Raw genomic sequence first — 22,414 nt, 5'->3', positions numbered from 1 at the left:
AAAATGCAGATACATTCCATAAACACCAAACAATGTGAAAAAAGGCTTATGATCACTCTAGCAAGACACTGCATATAGCTACTACATGTGCATCTAACTGTGGATGTTTGGTGGAGTGTTTTACCTCTCAATTGCTAGTTCCTTGTTGGAGGTCTGCTGAATGTAAATTACAATCTTCTTGTCCAGTCCAGCACGAAGCTTGAAGCTCTGTTTGTCCTTGTCTTTTGCAACAGCACTGAAAATGGATGAAAAAGAAAATTCATTCTTATAAAAGTATGACATATATTTAATTTTCTTAAATATTATGTTTAAAGAAACAAGTCGGATGTTAAATGTGAAACTGAAAAACAGGACAGGTTGACGGAACTTACACGTTTATAAAAAGGGGTCAAGTTTAGAATAGAGACGTTAAATCAAAATCAAATTACACCATAAGCCACATTCGAACAGCCTCTGCTCATTGTCCTGCACAGTTTGTGGATCTGGATCAGCACCAGGTTTTTTGACAGAAACAGTAATCAACATTCTCCAAGCCCCACTGACATAAATTTCTGCGGAAATACCAAGGAAAATCTAAAGTTGAGTCAGCCAAGTTGAAACAATATCAATCACTTTGAAATATATGACAAGTATTTCAATAATGTTGTGAATTCCAGGATGTAGTCCGATAACCAAAGCATGCCTCCTTTTGAATAATATCTCATAGAAATCTATTGACCAGAAGTTTTCAAACTGCGTCCCAATTTAACTTAATAAGAAAATCTCTACCTCTTTAAGACTGAAAAGCCTGTTAGCAACACTATGCTTCAGATAAGTTTTGCAGTTTCCACACAGCATTGTATATCACATTAAATAATTTACACAAGAAAAAAACTCATAACACAGAAAAATTACCCTACATTCAAACGTCCTGTTTGAAGGACACTAATAATAATGAACTCAAAGCTAATGAGGAGGAAATGTGGAGCCTAAAAATAATTCTGTATTTTTTTTGTTTTGTTTTTTTGTGTGATTCAATCATGTAGAGCGAGCTTTCTCGCAAACACACGGACGTGACTCAGTATTACAGAAAAACAAAAATTAAATTAAAAATAGGTCAAAGATGTGATGAATGTAGATGTAGCAAAGGCAGGAACTTTCTGTTTTCCTTTCTTATCTGCATCACTAGGAAGAGCCTGTGTGTATGTTTCTCATTTCTCTCAACAGCTATTCTTCTATTCATTTTGAATCCAACACAAAGTGAAGGAATTACAAGATTTTTCCCATTTATACATCAAAGCATGTGTCTCTAATTTTTATCTAGTTTCTAAAAAGTAAATCAGTGTACATGTTGTCCGTTGACACCTTCAAAGCCTGAACATGCTGGATTTGCTTTTTTTAACAGATTTAGAAGGTAGAAAATTGATTTTTTTTTCCCCATTATTTGAGCAGTCGATCGAGAGAATAAAAAAAAAATGATTATGAGCTTCACCCAATTAACCGGTACATCTCTAAATTACATTCTGTGCAAGTACAAATCAAGAATCTTGAATGTGAATTTACCTGAAAGTACCCTTGCCATCATCTTCCCTGATTTCCAGACTAACTGTGAAGGTGAACAAGTCGCTGTCAGGGGTGAGTGGGGCATTCTGCTGAGATGACAGTAGTGCCTTCTTAGCTGACCTCCGGAAGGCTGTGGCAAAGCTGTACAGTATCCGGCTCACCTGGAAGCAGAGGCGAACAACATGCAATCAGCCACTAACAAAATAAATACTTGAGGGAAAAGGAATACAATCTAATACAATACATTTCTGACATACAATTTATTCAAAGTCTCTGTATCAATAAGATTTATTTATAATATCTGTCAGAGGTGCTTGTAAAGTCATTAAGAAACTACAGCTCAGTTTTTCTTTTGCAGGTTTAAAAAAGAAAGAAAAAACATGTTTTAATTTTCATCATAGCTTGTTAGAGAACCCAGTATCTGGGGACTCATGCATAAAGCCTGATTGCGCACAAAAAATGTGCGGCGCCATATGTTATGCACAAGTCGGCATGTATAAAAATGTACTTTGTGTCAAAGTTTGCGTAGATATACGCACACTTTTTCGCTGCCGTTAAAATGAGCGGCAGCCACGCAAACCTTTTCTGTGGACAATATCAAACTACAAAGCGTCAAAACTCACCTAAATACACTAAAATCTGACTACATTCAGTGTTATTTAGACCAAGAAGCATCGAACCTTGCTTTAGGTTTTTTTTATGATTTTAATTTTTTATTGTTTAAACTGAACCGCATTTATCCTCAGACAATAACCTAGCACACCCACAAAATAAAGAAAGCAAAAATAAAAGGATGCAAAAACCTCACTAGAATGTAAAAAATACATTTCATTAATTTTGGTCTCATACAGATGTAATGCAGTGTTCTGTGCGAAATGCATTTATGGGGTAATTTCATTCTCATAAAAAATAAAAATAAAACATGGTTGGATCAGCAGATTAACTCCAAACAGGTTTGATTATTTTTAAGGTGATGGAGGTTTGTAGACAATCACACGTATTTACGTAGCTGCATAAAGGTGAGCCACTAACTGTGGAGCGCTTTGTTTCTGATGGAGAACATCGCTAATGGAAGTATTCAGAGGGAGCGATTGATCACATTGATCTGCTGGGGAATGTTGATGATGGTTTATTAGTGTTAGATTAATCCAGACTAATTATCCTGGAGCTCTAAGCAGAACTTATAGAAGGAGTCGTGTGGTACCGGTACCGGTCCAGATGCAGTCATCCTTCGGTGGAGCTGCCAGCTTTGTGAATGCACCTTTCTGGACAGAAAGTATATCTACTCTTTAAATGTACAACTTATGCACATGATTCCACTACTTAATAAACGTCCATTTTACCCACTCAAATGACTCTGTCTTAAAATCCTGACTGAACGCTCTGCTCCTCAAACAGGCATTTGCACGATCTCTTTGTTTACTTTTTATTATTATTATTTGGATTTTTTTTCTTTCTTTAAAATGTATTATTTTTATTTTTGTGAGGTTACCTTATGTTCACTGAAAGCACCTTTTAAATAATATATATAATTACTATTATTATAAATACTTATACGGCTACAAACAAGGACATTGCCATGGTTATTGCTTCCCGTGGTGGCAGACTTCCAGGTATTTATACTAATTTACATATGTAATAATGGAGGGGACAGGGCGGACCAGCAGCTGCGCTCTATTTCCCGCAAATTTGAATGTACAAAGGAAAGGTGCGCGGCCTCGTGCGTGCGCACAGCTTTATACATCTGAATTTTTTTGTGCGTCGCACTTTTCTAAATTTTTCCCTACACCAAGTTTTAGTGTGAAAACTGCGCACTCTTTTCTGCATGAGGCCCCTGGTGTCTATGCTTGCACTAGATTTACCCAAAGCAGAAAGACGGTAAAGGATCATAGCAACATTCACCTCCATCATTCCATGTTTTTCTGAAATCATGCGGCCCTGTTTTACAGCTTAAAAGTGTTATTTGACAGTAAAATATTCTTAAAAATATTACACAGTTCAAAATAAAGTGTGACTTGAGTTGGTGACAGCAAGAATTATAAATAAAGAGAGTGCTTGAGCTTTTTACAATGTGGTTATTAAATGGCCTATGCATATACAGCACTGAAGCTACACTAGGGGGGTAAACAAAATAAGAACTGAGCTTACGTAAGTTGTCATAAGACCATCTACTTTCCATGGAAAAGTAACTATGCTTATGAATGGAGTAATGTGTTGCATGTGTTTGTCTAGCTCAAGGGTGTGCGTGTGTCGATTTAGCCTATCCGGTGGCTCTGAATGACTTCGACTAAAATTGAAAATGAAAATTTAATTGAACACATTTTATACAAAATTAAGAGAAGAAAGGCTTGTTTTAGTAGTTAATGTGAAAACATGCCAAGTGGTTAGCTTTTTTGTTTCCTTTTAAGTCACTAGGCTGTAAAGTACATGCTTTATTATTTAACCCTCCAGTGGTTGTAGCGTGATGCTCAGGAGGAACAAGGCAAAAGTCACAATCAGACAGCGGTGAAGCGGGGGTGCTGGGGAAGGATTGCTCTGTCAGACCATCAATTCCTGAAACCATTCAAAATAAAAACCTGTAAAAGCACACGTGGGGTCAGTGAGACCCGCCAGACCGTGCACTTGTGGGGTCCAAGTGACCTTATCTCTTACGATTGCAGGAGGGTTGAAAGCACTAAATCATCTCCAAGTATAAAAATAACATAGCCTCACTCTTTTCAAAATGTTTTATTTTCTTTGTCATAGGAGTTTAACATACTGTGCAGCCCTAGTTGAAAGGATAAGTAACAAGCAAAAGCGGATGCACGATATGTTGAAGCTAACATTGGTATCGGCTGATGTCGGTATGTTTCCCTCGTCTTGTCAATTGTTTCTGGAGGGGAAGTTGAGGAGGTTGGTCGTTTAACATCATTTTTGGAGAAGAATTAGCCGGTTGAGGTATGGCCCCTTAACACTAAACAGACAAGTCTGGATTACGAGAAGCAGCAGAATGGGTTCTGGTAAATCTCCAAAATTAAAGCTGGGTACAGGTAGAGCCTGCCAAGAAGGAAGTGATAATTTAGTCACATTCTCTAAATGTACCTTTCCCCCAGTGAGTCCTTTGACTTAAGATTATTACAGACAGATGTGTCTGTGTTAAAGAAGACCCCTCTATAACAGCTTGAGGCTCACTTTAAAGCACTTTTTGATCCTTTCTAAAAGTGGTAAACAACAAAGCTTTTGAGAACAGGGAGATGATGTGGGGCAACTGCTGTTATCAATGAATAACAAGACCTTTTTTCTTTATTTAGACCTGAGAATAAGGCAGTGTTTGTTTTGTCCCGGGTAAAGAGGAAGAACATTAGGGGACTGTTTAGGGGCTATTTCATAAGGCACCAAATGAGAATGGAAGTGAGCGTTGGAGGGGGGTTAAGAAAGCTAAATGGAGGGAGTCTTACCCATGTGTTGATAGAAAGAATAACATTTAACACAATAGAAGTGTTGTTCCCTGCTCAGCTTAATGTTCAAGTAACTGTTTCCAGATTTTATTGTTTTCAGATGGATTTCTTCTTCTACAGCTTGAAGGAGCTTTTCCAGCACACTCATTGTAAATGTATGTAGTCTGACATATACCAGCTGGACATTTACCAATTCTCATATACCCCCCACCCCAACTGAAAAAAATAAAAATAAAAAAAGAACTTGATTCCACTAAATAAAGTCTCTTCTCTTCTCTCTCTTTTTTTTTTTTACATTTCTAATTTAGGAAGCCAAGCCCAACAAAAACTAACGTGAGATTTAAACAAAGAGCTAACACAGAAAGGGTTTGCCTCTATGATGTTTCCATAAGTTTTACACCAGGAATGTTTTGGAAAGGAAAAAAACAAAATAAAAGACATTTCAGATCAGTCAAGGTTTTGACACATTTTAGATGTCGACATTATAAACTTTTCCAGATTTACTTTCCTGAGTTTTCAAACCCTCAAAAGCCATTTTGAAGGAAAAATAAAGTAGTGATAGGAATTTAAAGCACATTAAATCAGCAAAACCAGAAAGTGGATGAATGGGAGTAGTGCAGGGTTGATGGAAAAAGAAATGACTGAGTGGATAGACAAATGGATTGATTAAAAGACAGGTGCATAAATGGATGGATGGACAGATAGACTGACAGAGGAATAGACTGATGGATGAAGGTTGGATAGAAAAATTGGATGGATGACAGATGAATGAAAACATAAATACATGAATGGATACAACATTTAGAAAGTAGGAAATACAAATATTTTCTCCACACTCAATTTTATCTACTTTCCAGACCTAGAAGGTATGTTAAAATTTAAGACTGTGCAGAAATCTTGCTCTTTGCAAAACTTTGCAGTTTGACCTGGTGAAGAGCTGTTAAAAAAATGGAAAGATTCTTTTTTTTTTCCATACTAAAAAACTTGCTAAGTTTAAGAAATTTTAAACATTTTAAAGTCTACAGTCCATACAGGAAATATCAGACAAATTACCATTGAACTGTAAACGTTTTAGCGTTCCATTAATTGGAGGAAGCAATCTCAATAAGTATACTTAGAGATATTTAAATACTAGAATAAGTTTAAACTATTTTTCTAAAACAAACTCGTGAAACTGAACAGATGTGTTCTGCAAAGCCTAATAAACACATCTATGCTGACAACCAGCAACAGCGAGCTGAGTAAGAGAAATTGCTGGGTGTGAGACACAGTGGGGCTCTCCATCAGGAAACCAGCAATTATTGGAAACAAGTTAAAGGGCCTGAGTTCACAAAGGAGGTGGTGTAAGAACAGGGGAGTAGAATGCTTCATGCATGCACAGTGAGAAAATACAATTTTTTTTCTGAGCTCAGAAAATGTTTTAAACAGAAGAGAAGAGTGTGTAGCTCAGGACTTGGGTGAGAGGAATGAAAAATAAAGGTGGGGCAAAATTAAAACTGAAAACGTGAAGAAAATGGGAGAACTGGGCCACAGAGAATTCAAGTTACTTCAAAAAAATAAATAAATTGTTACAGAGAAATATCCTTGTTTGAATGTGTGAGTGTGAATTTGACTGTGCTAGTACTCTTTAAGTGCTATGGTGTGAGCATATCTATTCTTGGTTGGTGTCTGAGGCTCTGGACAATGGGATGAAGTGGGACTATTAAAGCAGTGTCTGTCTGAAGGCTCTTAGTTACACTGAGTGCTTTCATGTGGGAGGAATCAGGTCACTGAACACAGCAGCTGTACTTTAACCCAATTTTTCAGTAAATCAGTTCCCTCTTATCAAATCTGTGGAGCCTTTTACATACCTGTAATGTCAATTCCTTTAATTTTGAAAACGCGTTTTTGCAAAATCGCATTTGCAAACACAATTTTTGTGTTTATCTCAATGGCATGATGGCATAAATATTTCACTGATCTATTAGATTTCAATTCTGTTGCATGTACGGCATGCACTTTTCGGTCATGTGCAATTTTCTCCTGTTACTTACAATCTATGCATTATTTTTTGAAAGTTGTTCCTGGTTCTGTGATTCTATGTTTGGCTAAGTGTTCATGAAGATTTTTATTTTATTTTATTTTTTTACCCCTCCAGGGGGTCTTTTGTTGGTTCTAGTGTCCCTTATATGATAGTAGGCTGACAGGAAACGGGGAAGGATAGGGGGGAAGACATGCGGCAAATATTGTCGGGTCCGGGAGTCGAACCCGCAACGGCCGCATCGAGGACTCAATGCCTCCAAATATGGGTCGCGCTATCCACTACGCCACCACGGCACGCCCCATTCATGAAGATTTTTATGCATTAACTGTGTTACTGTGTTTGGAAGAAAGTGCCCATATGGGGGGAACTATTTGTTGTTCATTCCAAAGAAGCCACATTTGTGTGAAGCCACAATTCTTTCCTGGAGCAAGTTAGACCTACCTTTTTAAATAATGTTTATTTCCATGATGAAGCTATTAACAGGACCTACTCTGTCTTTTCCAAATGAGAATCTAGCTTAAGTTATTTTTTTCTGTCTCATTCCTGTCCTCCCAATTGAATTTTTTACACTGGACAGCAGCTGGAACATTTTATTTTTTAAAGTGCTCTCAGATGACATTTGTTGTGAATCGGTGCTACATAAAATCAAATAAACTTACCTTACCTTGGCAGCAATGTCTGAGATCCAGTTTGTATGTTTAATAAAGTATAAACAGAATTCTTACCGCCTCTCGGATTTGGCAGCGGAACACGTGAATCCTGAAGATCTCTGCGTTGTGGTGGCTCTCAGTGAAGGCGAAGCAGTCGCTCTCTGGCGTGCCATCATGGCCTCGGACACAGAACAGGATCTTATAAATGGGGTAATTGGCAATTTCTGTGTTGTTGTGGGGGTCCAACAACCTGTTAAAACAAGAAATATGATTTTTTTAAGTGTTCTGTTCAGTTTCTTATGTCCCATATGTACAAGATATTGTGTTTAAATAAGTGCTTGCTCAACCTTTTTGTTGTACCAACCTGACAGTGCCTTCAGACACGCCTGGCACTGAAAGTGTGACATCCAGTGGGAGTTGGCACTGCCCTCGGAGAATGCTCATCATCCGAAGGGCCTCCACTTCACTTCGGGGGGCGTTGACGGAGGCACACCCCAGATATGTTAGCTGGCTGAACACAACGCTGTCCTCGTCTGGAATTGGACTGCAAGGGCTTCCCTCTGATGACGATTCATCTGCTGCAGAGCACGGGAGTAAAAAAGCAAGGAAAGGAGAGACTACATTTACTTTAAGGCTGAAACAGTTAGTCGGATTAATCGTGCTGAAGCAGTTATTGAAATAATAGTCAACTTATTGAGTAATCATTTAATCGTTAACTAGAGTTGCGTAGATCTGCTGGTGGATGCATATGTGGGTGAATAAACATGTGTGCCACTCTCCAGCACTTCTCAGAAGGAGAAAGAAATCTGGTACAACCAGCAGCACCCTGAACTCAGGTAATATAAGGAATCCACCAACCATTTGGCTGGTTTTTGCAACAGAGCTGAGAAAGCAGCATTTCAAAGGCAAACTGATCAAATTCAGGGGAAAAGGACTTAATTAGGACTACCGGTAAGCCTTTCACTGGTCTCAGCTGAAAATGTAGTCTGGCTTTGCTTTTGTATTTGAGTAAGAGAAATGTAGAATTTATTGAAGGAACAATTTGCATTGCTGGGTTTTAAAGTTTGGCTTCATTGAATGTATATCTAAAATTCAATTAATGTAAAAACTATGTTCTGAAAGACAAACGAGTTTAAATCTAATTTAGAAAAATGTTTGACTTCATGTATTTGTTTGGTTTAATCAAACAAAGGATTCAAGGATTCAATCCTTGAGTCCTTGAATAAAAAAATAAAAATAAATAAATCCATTTGGTTAAAATTGTGAAATAAATTCATGTCTAAAGTTAATGATGGAATGATAACTAATATAAATTGTTACATTTAAACTAAAAATCTCTAAAATGTATGTTTGAAATTTTTGTGTGTTTTGTAGGTTTTTCACCTCTTCATTGTTCACTGGTGTAAATAAAATTGAGTGAGTGAAATCCTGATGTCTCATCAAGTCCTTTTTCAAGTGTATGAAGCCATGAAGTTATAGAACACTTGAGAACTAGAGTATACAGACTCCAGTTAACTCTAAAAAGGCTAACTGCTGAAAGAACAATAAATTGAGAGAAGTAATTAAGCCCAAACTGTACAAAATTCTGTATTTAATTAAAAAAAAAATCCTACTTTGGAAGCAAATAAGTTCTATCCAGAACTCTTCAAGTGGCATAGATTTAGCTAAAGAAATGCTATGTTATTGCATTTTAAAGAATAAAAATGTTTATTTTCTTATTCAGAAAAGGAATTGAATTATTTGCTTATTTCTGTTTTTAATGTATCTCTAATTTTGCTTAAATAAGCTTACATGGGTAATGTCTTCATTTTTATCCAATGAATCGATTAATCAATTACTAAAATAATCTTTCATTGCAGCCCTACTTTCCTTGTTTAAGACTGAAACAATGCCATCCTTCCTCACCTCTGTAAGACCTCTCATTCAGCTCGCTCTCCTGGGCCGTCTGAACAGGGAGCACCATCTCCAGCTTGGGTGGAGGTGAACTTAATGGGTCAGTGCCTGCCGGTACGGGGGACGTCACATTAGGAAGAACCCCATGGTCACTCGGGCCAAGGCTACTCATCACTTCCGATCCGAGCCCAGCGCCTGCCACTGACGGGTCCATGAGGACGTCCTCCAATTCCTTCTGGAGCTGCTGCTCACTCCCATTCCCCACAATCTGATGCACGCACATCAAAATAAGACAGAAATATAGGGGCGAAAAATATTGCAAGTTAATATCCAGAAAAAAAACAAAAAGACCTGCGCAGCAATCGCCCTGAGAGATGGAAGCCAACAGCAAGCGCATCCCAACCGCTTCCCAACAGCTTACACCAATTTCACAATTCAGTTTGAGTGATTGTAATCTTCTTTATAAAAAAATCATGTTTTGCTTAGTGATGGTTTTAAAGTTATATTTTCATCAGTTTTCATTTAATATTAGTGATTAGTAGAAGGTCAGTATAGGGTGTATAACATCTCCATATGGAGGGCAGAGTGAAATAAGACAAACTGCACCGGAGGCTTTTTGTACTGACCGAGATCAGTGACTTATTGCACTGTTATTGGAAGGCAAACTCAATTAAGATAATATCTAAGCCATTTTCTAATACTGTTTCACTCAAATGTCTATTTCCAGCTGAATGGATGCTACACAAATAGTTTATTACATCACTTATTTGCAGGTATAGCTGCGAGCTCGGGCAGGTAGCTTAATACTATCAGTGTATACCATCATTAACAGCCAAATATTACAAAGTTGCCGCACAATAATAAGTGAAACAAATACAGGAAGCTAGAATAATCACAGACAGGATCACCACTAAATCACATCACAGAGATAAAGCAAAAGAAAGCAAAAGAAATTGCTCTCAGAGGAAAAGAAAATAAGCAGGAGAAGAGGACTGACCTTAAAGCTGACCCCTTCCTCTGAAATCACCTGCATAACAAACAACAAGTTTAGACACACTGGCTCTTCTCCTGACTAGATGGGCTGGCTGGGGGGCAAATGTGCAAGAAAATATGTCGCCAAAAAAAGAAGAAAAACAAAACATGATATCAGAATGAGTGGGGCTCAATGGATGGAGTGATTTCTTTCTACAAGGTGAGGAAAGTGAACGGGTGCCGGTCGGGCGCTGCTTTTCATATATCTGACAGCAAGCTGAGGATGCCAAGAAAGTCTCAGGAAAGCTTCACTGACTGCTGATCAAATCAGCTAAAAGGGAAAGCGTTATATCCACAAGCATTATGAAGCAGCAGAAATACCAATGATCTGCAAATAGATGTGCAACTCCATACTAATCTGGCACCATCTACTGGTAAAACAAAGGAAGTAGGAGTGAATAAAACCTAGGAAAGAGTATAAAGACACAAGCAAACCACGTAGTCCAAAATCAAAGTGAAAATGCAAAACTGAACCAATAACCAGTCTCAAAATCCATGATCGTCTAGAATAAATGATGAATAGCAAATAACTAAATTGTAACAAGGCAAAGGTTTGTTTACCACAACACAGTTCATTAAAGCATAATTTTATTAGAGCCAGCTGACTGACAGAAGGTGCCGGTCATTTTGCAAAGAATAATCTGGGGAAAGATTAGTCTTTCATTGTCTAACAAGCTGTAAGCTTCTAATGTATATAATTAACCAGAGATAACAAGGTTTAGGAGTGTGTTAATAAGAAAATGTGAAAGTAAATTACTCAGATCTAAATTTATGAGAAAAGTGTAGAATGAGAATAAAAAAGCAACACAAGAAATGGTTAGTCATATGAATGCAATCTAAACTATACATGAGAAAAGATGAAAAGATTTACAGGCAAGTGATGTATCAATTAATCCTTACAAATGGTGACCCCTCAATCTGCAAATAAATTAATAAAACTTAATATAAATCAGCTTTGCTCTCACATTAGAGAACGCTGACATGTTGCTATTAAGCCAGTAGGACAAATTTTGATGTTATTGCAAAGTGCCTTTCAATAGTATTCATACTCCTTGACTGTTTTGTCATGTTACAACCAAAACCTTCAACACAAACTAGTGCAATGCTGTAAATTTGGACCAAAGTAATAGTATAAAATCTGAAAATGTGACATGCATTTTGAATTCAACCCCCATATACATTTAAAAATAATATAGTGGCCACAACTATCATGTCATTAATAAGTAGAGACCAGCTGTGTACAGTTTAATAAAAACATGTTCAATCAAAGTTGGAAACATGTTCATGGCAGTATCATGAGCTTTTCTTCAGCAAAAACAGGACAGCCAGTGATAGGAAGTTAGATCAACTTAAATACAAGAAAACCTGCAAGAGGCCAGACAGTGGTTCACTTTTCAGCAGGACAAAATACTAAAAATACAGACAGAGCAACAGTTATATGGTTTCGAACAAAGCATATTAAGGTGTGAGAATGGCCCTGTCAAAGTAGAGACCTAAATCCGACTAGGAATTATATTTTTCAATTTGATTGGGCTTAATTCATTTTGCAAAAAGAAAGGGTAAAAATGTCCGTCTCTGCATGTATAAAACAGGTAGATTTAAACTGAAGATACTTGCAGCTGTAATTGCAGCAAGACAACACAAGGCAACACATTAAAATTACTTAAAAGTAACTGTATGACTGTGTGTGTGTGTGCCAGTGATTATGCGTGTACGTGAGTGTGTTTGTGTGATTAGAAAGCAATTTGTAGCATTAGATTTTCTGTTTTATTTTATTATTGTTTTGTATATTCAATTTTATAATGTGTCAAGGGACTGCAGATGCAAATTAGCTTATACTACTATCTGGTACAGCCCATCTAATGGTGACATTTATGTTTAAACTGTACATTTTAAACTTTACAAATAAAGTTTATTATTATTGTTATTATTTTAGAAATGTGAAATTTACAATTATGCACTACTTATTTCTGGTCCGTCACATAAAATCACTGCAAAATACATTGAGGTTTGTGGCTGTAATTCAAGAAAATCTGAAAAGAGTATTTGAGGTATGAATACTTTTACAAAGCACGCTATGTTTCCAACTTTCTGGAAGTCCCAACCTTCTGCCACCCCCTCGAAAAAGATATGGTACTGGCCCTTGGTCCTTCCACACCACCCATCCTTACCTTCAGTCCTGTCTTTTCGTCATCACTACCATTATTCGTGGATGAAGGTGTCTCGTCCCCCAGTCGGGACACGAGGACAAAGTCCTCACTGTTGAGAGTGGAGACTGAGTCTGAAGATACGCTAATCTTCCCCACAGAGCCCTTGTCATCCATGGCTGCCACTTTTAATTTCGACCCTGCTGCTCATGAATGGAAGACAGGAGGAGGAGGTGTAGGGAGATGATGAGCAAAATCACCTAGAAAAGCAAAAAAATGATAAAATTCATGATGATAGCAGTCATGAAGGAGATGAAAGCCTTTTTTGGTCAAGCAGAAACTTGACCCAAACTCTAAAAATGAGGAAGAATCTGATTTATTTTTAAATGTTGTTTTGAGCAGCTGAAGGAAAACAAAACCAGTAAAACATAAATTAAAAGTGAAGTTCAGTTTAACTGTTAGTGATAAACAATTGAAAATAAAAACGTACCAAGCAGAACGTTTTTTTCTTCTCCTTAGTAATGTGTATTTTAGTAGAACAAATAAGATGAATGCTTAATTGCTTGCTGCAAAGTAAAAGTCGGGCTGACCCAAATGTAAGTAAGGAATTAAATAAAAAGCCACTCTGCTATGAACACCTAATCACTGTCAGTATTTCCCCTTAAAATAAAGGTTATGTTCACTGGCAGTCACAGTTGTTAAATACAAGAATATGAAGCCAAGAAGAAGGTGCCAGTGCGTGCACCAGGAAGAATGGTTTAAAAGAAAGTTCTGGAAGTGACTACTTCCTGGTTCTCCCTTTGCTTTTCTATTTTCTCTGGATTTCCCTTACTTTATGTATGAACCTCCCTTTCTACTAAAACCACTTCTAACAGCAAAACAAAAAAGGAGAAAATTTCACACCAGTTAACATTTTCTATCACTCCAGATATGATTGTCACATATTACTGAAAAAAAAAAACTCTAAAACTTTGTTAATTTCTTTTTGTATTTGCTTTTACAGTGATGTGCTGCCAAAAATGTTATCAACATCAACTAAACACGGCAAACTTACAGCTATAACTTTACATCTGAACAAATAGCAACAAGTGCTGTTCAGAGGCTCCTGGGTGATAACTTTTACTCCCCTTCTATTGCAGAAACACAACGATTCATAATACAATACCCGATATGACCCAACTGAGAAACTTGTTACTGGTCCTACAGTCTCTCTCACATGTGAACCTCACACAAACACACTTGTGCTTGATCCCTTCTCTGTTTATAATGACCATTATTCCTACACATCCCAATTCTCTCGTGTGCTACTGCTAATCACCCACCATAGGCTGGTTATCTGTATCTGTTTTGCAGCATTCAAGCCCTACTGATAAGTGCCTATCAGTTCTTTTTGCATGTTTCCACTGATATTTTAACAATTTACCTTTGATGATGAGATCCAAGTGCTTGAGGCTAGAAGGCCTTGATGCCATTACCCTAAACTTTAAATCCCTTCACAGAGTTTGTGTCAGACTCAAGTCAGAACTTCCAAAATAAGTATTATTTCTACTCAAAAGAAGAATGCAATACATCAATGTAAAATTACTTAACAGGAAACACAGAGATGTTTTCTAAAATTAACCTTGTATAAATGTATTTCTTTATTTTTTATAGAAAGCATTGATTTTTTTTTTTTTTGTTTGTTTAATTAGCCAACATTATATTCCTGACAGCTTATATAAACACAATCCGCTGTGTATGACTGATTGGAAAGGTGAGCTAGCTGTGCAGCTGTACGAAGTGTTAACACAAAACATTATAGACATTTATTAGGAAGATCATGAAGATTGTCAGAGGATGCTGACAGCAAATCACTTCCATACTCCACCACCACTGTAACACTGTTTCCAAATGTTCTGTTTTCAATGTGAGGGTTTTAAGTCAGAGAAAGGAGGATTTAGTCTGATTGTATTTAACTGAAATCTCCTCTACTCTCCTGGTTTGCTGTTCTGCTACAATAGATGGTAACTGGGATATAAGCTTATTATTTAAATTATTTTTATTTAAAATCATGCAAATTTTGATGCTTCCGAAGATACATGTAGAAGACAACAATAGGTTAATTTTAACAGGTGGGCATTTATTGTATCGTATTCATTATCATATATCATGATTTCTTATGATAAGAGTTTTGATTGATTGTTGTCACAATAAATTCCAATTAACAATGCTTATAACTCTCCAAAACTGTCTGTATTGTGGGGATTGTTTTACCATTTTCTCCACTGTTTGTTCAATGAGAACATAAATAAATATAAATACATTTAAAAATATGATTTAAATGCAGTTACTCTGTGCAGCCTAGTGATACGAATCATATCTTTATGTGCCTAGTGTCCTAAAGAAGCATATTCCAAATTTTTTTCAAGAGCAGTGTTGTGGAGCTGTGATTGCTGTCATGCAGTCACAACCATACCTAAAGTTACCTAAAAAAACAGTAAGAATAGTTATTATTGTAGTTTTGATCATTCTCACAATAGTACCACAAAATACTGACTAAACTTAAAAGTCCATATTGCTCACCTCGAGTTCATTTACGTATCAAAAAGCAAGAAAAGACTAGAAACCACATGATGGGAAAGGAAAACAAAAACAGCTGTGTCATGACCATTAACGAGTGCTCACACACACAGGAACACATCTGTATGGATGCACACACAATCTAACACTGTCTATTTAACTGCCAGCTCTGACACTTACAATGGCCGCCTTGTCACCCTGTCTTCCTCCTTGGCCTCAGCAACAGATCTCTGCCTGCTCCTGCCAAGCCATGCTGTTCTTTAGCAGTGCCTTGTTGCAACTTCAGGGACAAAACAATTATTCCTCATAAGAGACGCTGGCATTTTTATAACTGAACATCATAAAAAAGGCCTACAATTTACAGTAGTTGCAAGCTGTATCATCCAGCACATCTCTATTATTTTTTCATGTCAATTAAAAAAGCTGAATGGTGATGAAACTTAGTATATTTTTTATCTCAAAAACATCTGAAATCAAAATTATAACATTTTATAATGCACTAAGACACTAGTTATTTTTTTCTTTTTACTTTTTAATCAAGCAGCTGAGGTTATATGTCTAAACTAAATTATTGTGTTTGAATAATAATAAAAAATCTGCAACAAAAAGAAAAACCTCTTCTAGACTGACTCCTTTTTTGTTATCAGTGAGTGTCTATATATGTTCATAGATGTATAATAATAGTGCTTTAGAGCAGTCAGGTCTGCATTTTTTTAGGACTACAACCCTAAATTATTCAATTAGAATCAGTTTCATCCAATTTTATTAGCATACAAATGATTCTGCAGCCTGCAAGTGATCTGCAATGGCTTGATGTGAAAATATTATTTTTACCAATAAAGACTAACAAAAAGGGCCTTTCTATAGATAATGGTAGTCAAACAGAAACAACATATCTCCGTAAATTGTATGATTGATGTCAAAGCAAGTGTAAAGATGTGGACTGGAAACTGGAAATCAACTGTGCCTGTTTGCATTTTGTTTTGCTTTGCTCACTCGCCCTCCCCAGCTGAACAGTCTGTTCTGGGCTGCCAGATGGGTCCTATGTGCACCTCAGGAGAGGGAGCACCACACAGAGCAACAGAGAGCATTTAGAGCTGTCCCTTTCAAACTGTCCTCAACTCTCTACTAGAGATTCAATAGGAAGCAAAGGAATGTAAGGTGAATCTGAACCACTAATAAATTTGAGTTTAGATTTCAGACATCCTGAGGATCCAATAGCTATCCCACTTCAGAGCCAAAAGGGAAAAATGCTCCTCCTGTACTGCTGAACAGACTCCCTGACTTCAACAAACCCCTTCACTGTGAAAGACCAAGCATCAGACATGTTGTTTTTTTTGTTGTTTTTTTTACAAACGCTTCATTAGCAGTGATGTGTTACAACTTCTTTAGAAAGAGCAGAGCTCTGGAAACTTGACACTTTGCTGTAAATGTTCAAGCAGTTATATTCATCATAATGGTAATAACTAATAATAAGCAAACCTTGTTGAAAATACTAAGAAATCTTTTTTGAATTGAAATTCTAAATAGATCTCTTTGATGTACCTTTGGACAGATTCGTGAAAACAGATGATAGCAATGGTAAATTCATAACATGATACAGCATTTGTTTTATTCTAGGCACTTGTATGGCAGGGTATGTTTTAATTATAATTAGAGATGTTCAGATCAACTAACCAAAGAATTGAATAGGAATTTTCCTTTAATCATTTTTGACCACTAATTAGCTTGTCCAATACTGAAAAATCTCATTTTTCCTATTCCTTAAGTCCATCAAAAATAACCACTGTATATCATTTTTGGTTAATATATGCATTAACAAACCACATGCATATAGGTGTATTTCGAGATCAGACATATGCCATCATAAATTTATCAGGGTAATCTTATATTTTATGTATTTTCTGTTGGATTTAAATTATTACCACTATTGAAGAACCTGGAGAACTTTTGTAGAATCTATTACTCACAGGTTTTACAGAAGAAGTAAAAATTGGAATCAGTGTCCTTTAGAAAAAGCCTAATTGATGAATATCTGATTTTACCAAACAGAAGAAATCCAAATAATCCCTAAAATACTCAAAAGAGCTGCAATTTTCAGAGCAGCGTAAGAAAGGCTAAAGCATTCCTGGAAAAGAAAATCAATAAAGACCTTTGTGAAGGACACAAGTGTCAAGTGTTAAAACCAAGAGATAGGAGGAAGCCATCCAAGACGCTCCAAAGATAAAATAATGGAATGAAGACGAAAATGTAAACAGTTATCATACGCAGGGCTTAAATTATTCAAAGTGCTAAACAAAAAATGTTGCATTTATTTTTAGTAGGGGTTTTATTACCATTTTCTAATTTAGAAACTTTATAGATGAGCTATGAAAAAGATAGAAATCATACAACCTTGTACTAATATAGTAGTAAATACATCAAAGTTATTGCTACAACTCAAATTAATATAAGAATAAAATAAATGTATACAGGGTTTCCCCCAGTGTGTTATGAGTCTGGCAGGCCACCAGCCTTTACCTGGGCCCCCACCAGGCTAAACATAGCTTATTTATTTCATTTTTTAAGACTTTATAGTCGGCATTCAAGCATTAATCTTCTAAAAACACATAATCATCAAGTGATATTTAAAAATTGGACCTAGCGCCCCCACCACCAGGCTTAGCAAGTTTCCTGGTATAAATACAATTGTTAAACTCTACACAGAGTTCTGCAAACATTTTATGAGATCAGGAGTCTGATGTGTAATTTCACAAAAACAATTCAGGCACAACGTTTAAAATCTAACTAAGCAAAGTTAATTTTCTGTTTAACTTGCAGGTTACAAGACTGCCAGAACTTATCCTGTGATCCCAACTATAGTTATTTTCCCATCTGCCTGTATTCAGTCTTTTTCATGCAACAACGTATTTGTTTCTATCCACCACACTTGTTTTCATCTAACCCACTAACCTACTGTAAATGACACTGTCTCTTTTAAAAATATAAATAAGCAATACAAATGGTCAACAGTTTATCTAATATGTAAGCATTTCTTAATTCTCTGCCATTTCATGGAATTACTTGAAGAAGTTACACAATCTGTTTTTAAATGAGATTTTACTACGGTAGATCACCAAGGTGTTGCAACAGTTGGGAAAGAATGTTGCAACGTGTCTTTTTTTTTTATGTTTTACTCCGTATAAAGTGTGATACAGCCATAAACTTTGCTTCCCACACTTTTGTAGCTGAGGCTTAGAAGCATCACATTCTGGAATTACATCCCTCAGGGCAACTTGAACGTCTTTACTGCAGCCTGCAACAGCAGCGACTATTATTCTCTGCGGGGAAATCTGCTACAAGCTTAATGGCCTTTGCATTCAGAACTGGAACCAGGTGACGCCAAGCGCACTGAGGCTGCAGACAAGAACAAGGACTGTCATCATGGCTGCCTTCCAAGATGCTGGAGCTGGAGCGTGTCCAACGGATGTTAGGCTGGTGCAGAGACAGCTAAGTACACAGCTTTGTTATTCAATTGTGACAAAGTACTTTGCAATTAAAACTCTTGCAACAGAGAGGAGCAGTAATTATGTATTAAGTTAGAGAGTGTGTTCTAGGTCTCTGTGAAACACTGACTGTTGATGGCAGTAATATTTACAAGGAAACAAATTGGTGATTTGTTATTTCAGTGGTTTTGTGAACGCATCATCAGCTACAAAAGTATATAACATCTGACTTGAAGGATTTAGACCACAAAAAGCTGACTAATATTATTTTTTTTCTTATGACTCTGTTGTGCAATCACACAACTGTTCAACTAATATTGAGTCTTTCTGATCAGTGAATGCAGCATACCTGAGCAACACCAGGTCACAATGATGACAACACACATAGGTGTGAAAATTGTAACTGCGGCAACAAAAAAAACTCAGCTATTGTCAACATCTGCGAGGTGTTCAATATAACATCAGAGGAAACATAAAAATTGTCAGATGTTTCTGTTTCTCTACAGAGGCAATTCAGCAGTTCATTCAGGCTACAAATATAAGTGAGTTAGACTTCAGCAGAGAGCAAGCTGAAGATATTGCAGCAAACATGTTCTGTTGTAGCATTTTGAAGAGTCCAAAATGATCTATCAGTAAAACTAGTATCAATACATATTGGAAAACCTTAGGAATCTAACAGTGAACATAATTAGTTAACTTTAAGGGAACACACAAGAGAGCTGCTGGCATTAATGTGAGCTGTACAAATGGTGAGATACAGGTCAAAATAGGATTTCTAATTATTTAGTAATAATTAGCCAATTCATTGAAATAGAAACAAATTCCTATTCAACTCCAGAGCTGTCCAACACCAACTGCTCTCCTGATGATGCAATGATATCATCTCTGCTCTTGATAACAAATAACTACTTACCTCCCATCAGAAGGGTTGATTAACACTCCTTTTTTATCGCAATAAAGCAATGCCTTTAACAATTATAAATAAGAAAATCTTTATTTAAAGTGGATTTTCCTTCCACTCAACTTTCCAATAATAAGACTGGATAAGGCACTTTTAAATCTACCTTTGCAGTGATCAATTCTTCCCCATGATTGTGTAACATAACATTTCTATATATGTTTTTTTTAATCGTAAATTCAAACTTTCTGGCAACACAAAATTTTGGTGTGTTTTATTAGAGTATGTTGTAGAATAGAATAAAAACTATTCACTCTTCTGCTTAAGTCTATATTGAAATCAGAGAAGTTTCATTCAAGGCATTGTTAGCAGTCACATATAAAACATATAACTATCTTAAGTAACTGTAAAAATGCAATAAGAATCTAAGTAAAGACCATAAAATAACTGATTTATTTTTTATTTTAATTTTATTTATTTTTTGATATTCTCTGTGCAATATCCAGCAGATATATTGAGAGGTAATTAATACAAGCAAGAAAACATCATAGAGTCTTTAACCTGAAACCCTTCTAAACAGTCATCTGAACAAAAACCAAACAGTTTCTGTTGGATAATGTTGGGTGAGCCTCGCCTCCTATGATGTTAACTTATCGCTTCAGTTTGTTAGCCATCACCAATCTGCTTAACGTTAGCCAAGATAGCAAAAATCGACTTCAAGTAACTCAAACGTTTCATTACACATTTACCATTTGGGCACGCTATCTCGTCACCGCTACGTAAGTAATGTAAACTGCTACGTTCAAGTGTTTGCAAGTATTTCCTGAATTAACCCAGCTGACTTGCTGGCGTTGGCCACAGCCTCACAGGCCATTGCTGTATTATGGCTGCTGAGCTAACGCCTGTTAGCAATGCTACCCAGGCAGTTCGCACCAACAAACAGGCGCTTATCCTCAAAACGAATGTGACAGTCACTTCCGGCTTTGAAAATATTAAGCATGTGCAAACGCAAACCCGCTTACCTTTAAGTCCACGGGTTTTTTATTCCAATAGCGTTTGACACGGCATTGCACTTTCTCGGGAACATCGGCAGCGAGCAGCATCCAGGAGAGCTGTAAACACAAGCCCAACCAACCCGCTGACACCTACACTGCGCATGCGCATACTGGCGCTCCTCGATCCTGTACCCAGAGTGCTGCTGAGCCAAGTGAGGTGAGGCGTTGGCCTCGATGACCTGGGGATAGATGCTCCTTGGTCAAAAGAAAGAATGTCACCTTCAGCTCAAGCCTTTTGTCAAGTCGGGGTATGTTGCAGTTCAACTCTTTAGCAGGAAAAATTTGTTTACTAGAAAAATTAATTTCAAGATATGAAACTGGTGATATAAAGATAAACACCGAATTCAAATTCCAAAAACTTTATTAATCCCAAATTAAACTAAATGTTGTTGTAACTCATGTTGTAGAATTTTCTTCAGTTTCTGATTAAGAGGATGCTCAGGGTTGTAATTTCTCTTTAATGAAGAATCCTTCTTTGAGCTGTCACCTTCAAAGGTAGTTCCAGTAGATCTTGACAACTTTGACAACCTATGTGCATGTGCTGTAGTAAAAAAAAAAACAACAGAAAAATCAAGCATTATCCAGGGGGACATCACTTGGAACTCAATAAATTTTAATTTTGTTAGCTGCATTGCACCTCTCCATGTAGCTGTTTAAACTATGATCTCTCTTACAGCTGTCTACAGGTAGGTAAAATATTGAAAAGCTCATAGAATCCCAGTCTTATCTTTTTAAAATACATCAATTTAATAAGTGACTTACACCAAAGTCATTTTATATTTTATATTACATTTATTTTTTTTATTTCAGGAAATGTATTTATTTATTTTTTTCAGTTACATTTTCAGAAAAAAACAATTCACCAAAAGTGAATCATTTTTGGTGAATTGTAGTTTGTCCTCACAAGTAAATTACCTCGTTGAACCTGCGGTATTATCAAAGAATTGCTAAAAATGAAATGAGTAGCGTGAAAAAAATCACATTTGATTGTGAAGAAAACAATTTATTTACAATATAGTTCTGCTGTCAAAGTGAAAGACTCTGTTTTTGCCCTGTCACCAAATCACAGCGCAGTCTAGTGTGGACACACCCACTGTTCACCTTGAGTTGTGGTCTTGCTGGCCATTCCTGTCCAGGCGGTAAGGAAATTGTTGTTTAGTGACACATGGATGAAGTTTAATGCAGTACAACATTCTTGAACATTTTAACATAAAAAAAAAAAATCAAACTCAAGTAAAGAAGAGAAAACTACTTTCAGCATGCAGTTTTAAAGAATCTATTTTTCAACACTTTTAGAATTTCCTCTATGAGCTGGTTTGTTACTAAGTGGCAAGATATCAAAAATAAAATACTTTCATTCAGGTGCCCATCAACTGAAATGTCGAATCCAAACGCTTGTTGCTAATGACTAAGACATCTAGGTTTGAGTCACAGTTAAAAACCTTACAATTAAAATGAAAAGTCTTGATTAAATGCACTTCATTTTTCTATACAGACTGGGAAGAATGAGGGTAAAACACAACTTCACTCAGGTGATAAAAAGTGTTTACTCTTTTCTTTCAAAAAAATCTTTTGTACTTCTTTGTAGACCTTTGTTGAATTGGCCTTGAACTGGAATCATTGTGTTACTTCACTTTTCCTGTTGCGTGTGTTTTGCCAGATCCGTGTCAGGTGACTTACATGCACAACTCTG

At 36.5% G+C, this 22,414-nt stretch overlaps 1 protein-coding gene across 2 annotated transcripts in view; it reads right to left on the bottom strand.

The window, feature by feature from the left end:
- Window positions 1-20,810, bottom strand: part of rabgap1 (RAB GTPase activating protein 1) — a 71,103-nt gene extending 50,293 nt beyond the window's left edge. The window contains exons 1-8 of one of the 2 annotated variants that reach the window (XM_005799667.2): window positions 20,689-20,810; window positions 12,749-12,984; window positions 10,543-10,572; window positions 9,558-9,813; window positions 8,017-8,230; window positions 7,728-7,902; window positions 1,543-1,703; window positions 125-235 (exon numbers count right to left, since the gene is read on the bottom strand). In XM_005799667.2, coding sequence (XP_005799724.1) covers window positions 125-235; window positions 1,543-1,703; window positions 7,728-7,902; window positions 8,017-8,230; window positions 9,558-9,813; window positions 10,543-10,572; window positions 12,749-12,901 — 1,100 coding nt within the window. In that variant the 5' untranslated portion in view covers window positions 12,902-12,984; window positions 20,689-20,810. The remainder of the gene's footprint in view (window positions 1-124; window positions 236-1,542; window positions 1,704-7,727; window positions 7,903-8,016; window positions 8,231-9,557; window positions 9,814-10,542; window positions 10,573-12,748; window positions 12,985-20,688) is intronic. The other variant, XM_005799668.2, reaches the window with a different exon arrangement.
- Between the last annotated feature and the right edge of the window lie 1,604 nt (window positions 20,811-22,414).

Source organism: Xiphophorus maculatus, chromosome 8 (assembly GCF_002775205.1).
Source record: "Xiphophorus maculatus strain JP 163 A chromosome 8, X_maculatus-5.0-male, whole genome shotgun sequence".
In the NCBI taxonomy this organism is placed as follows: Eukaryota; Metazoa; Chordata; class Actinopteri; order Cyprinodontiformes; family Poeciliidae; genus Xiphophorus; species Xiphophorus maculatus.
The sequence above is the reverse complement of the archived record's forward strand: the minus strand, read 5'-3'. Positions and strand labels throughout refer to the sequence as shown.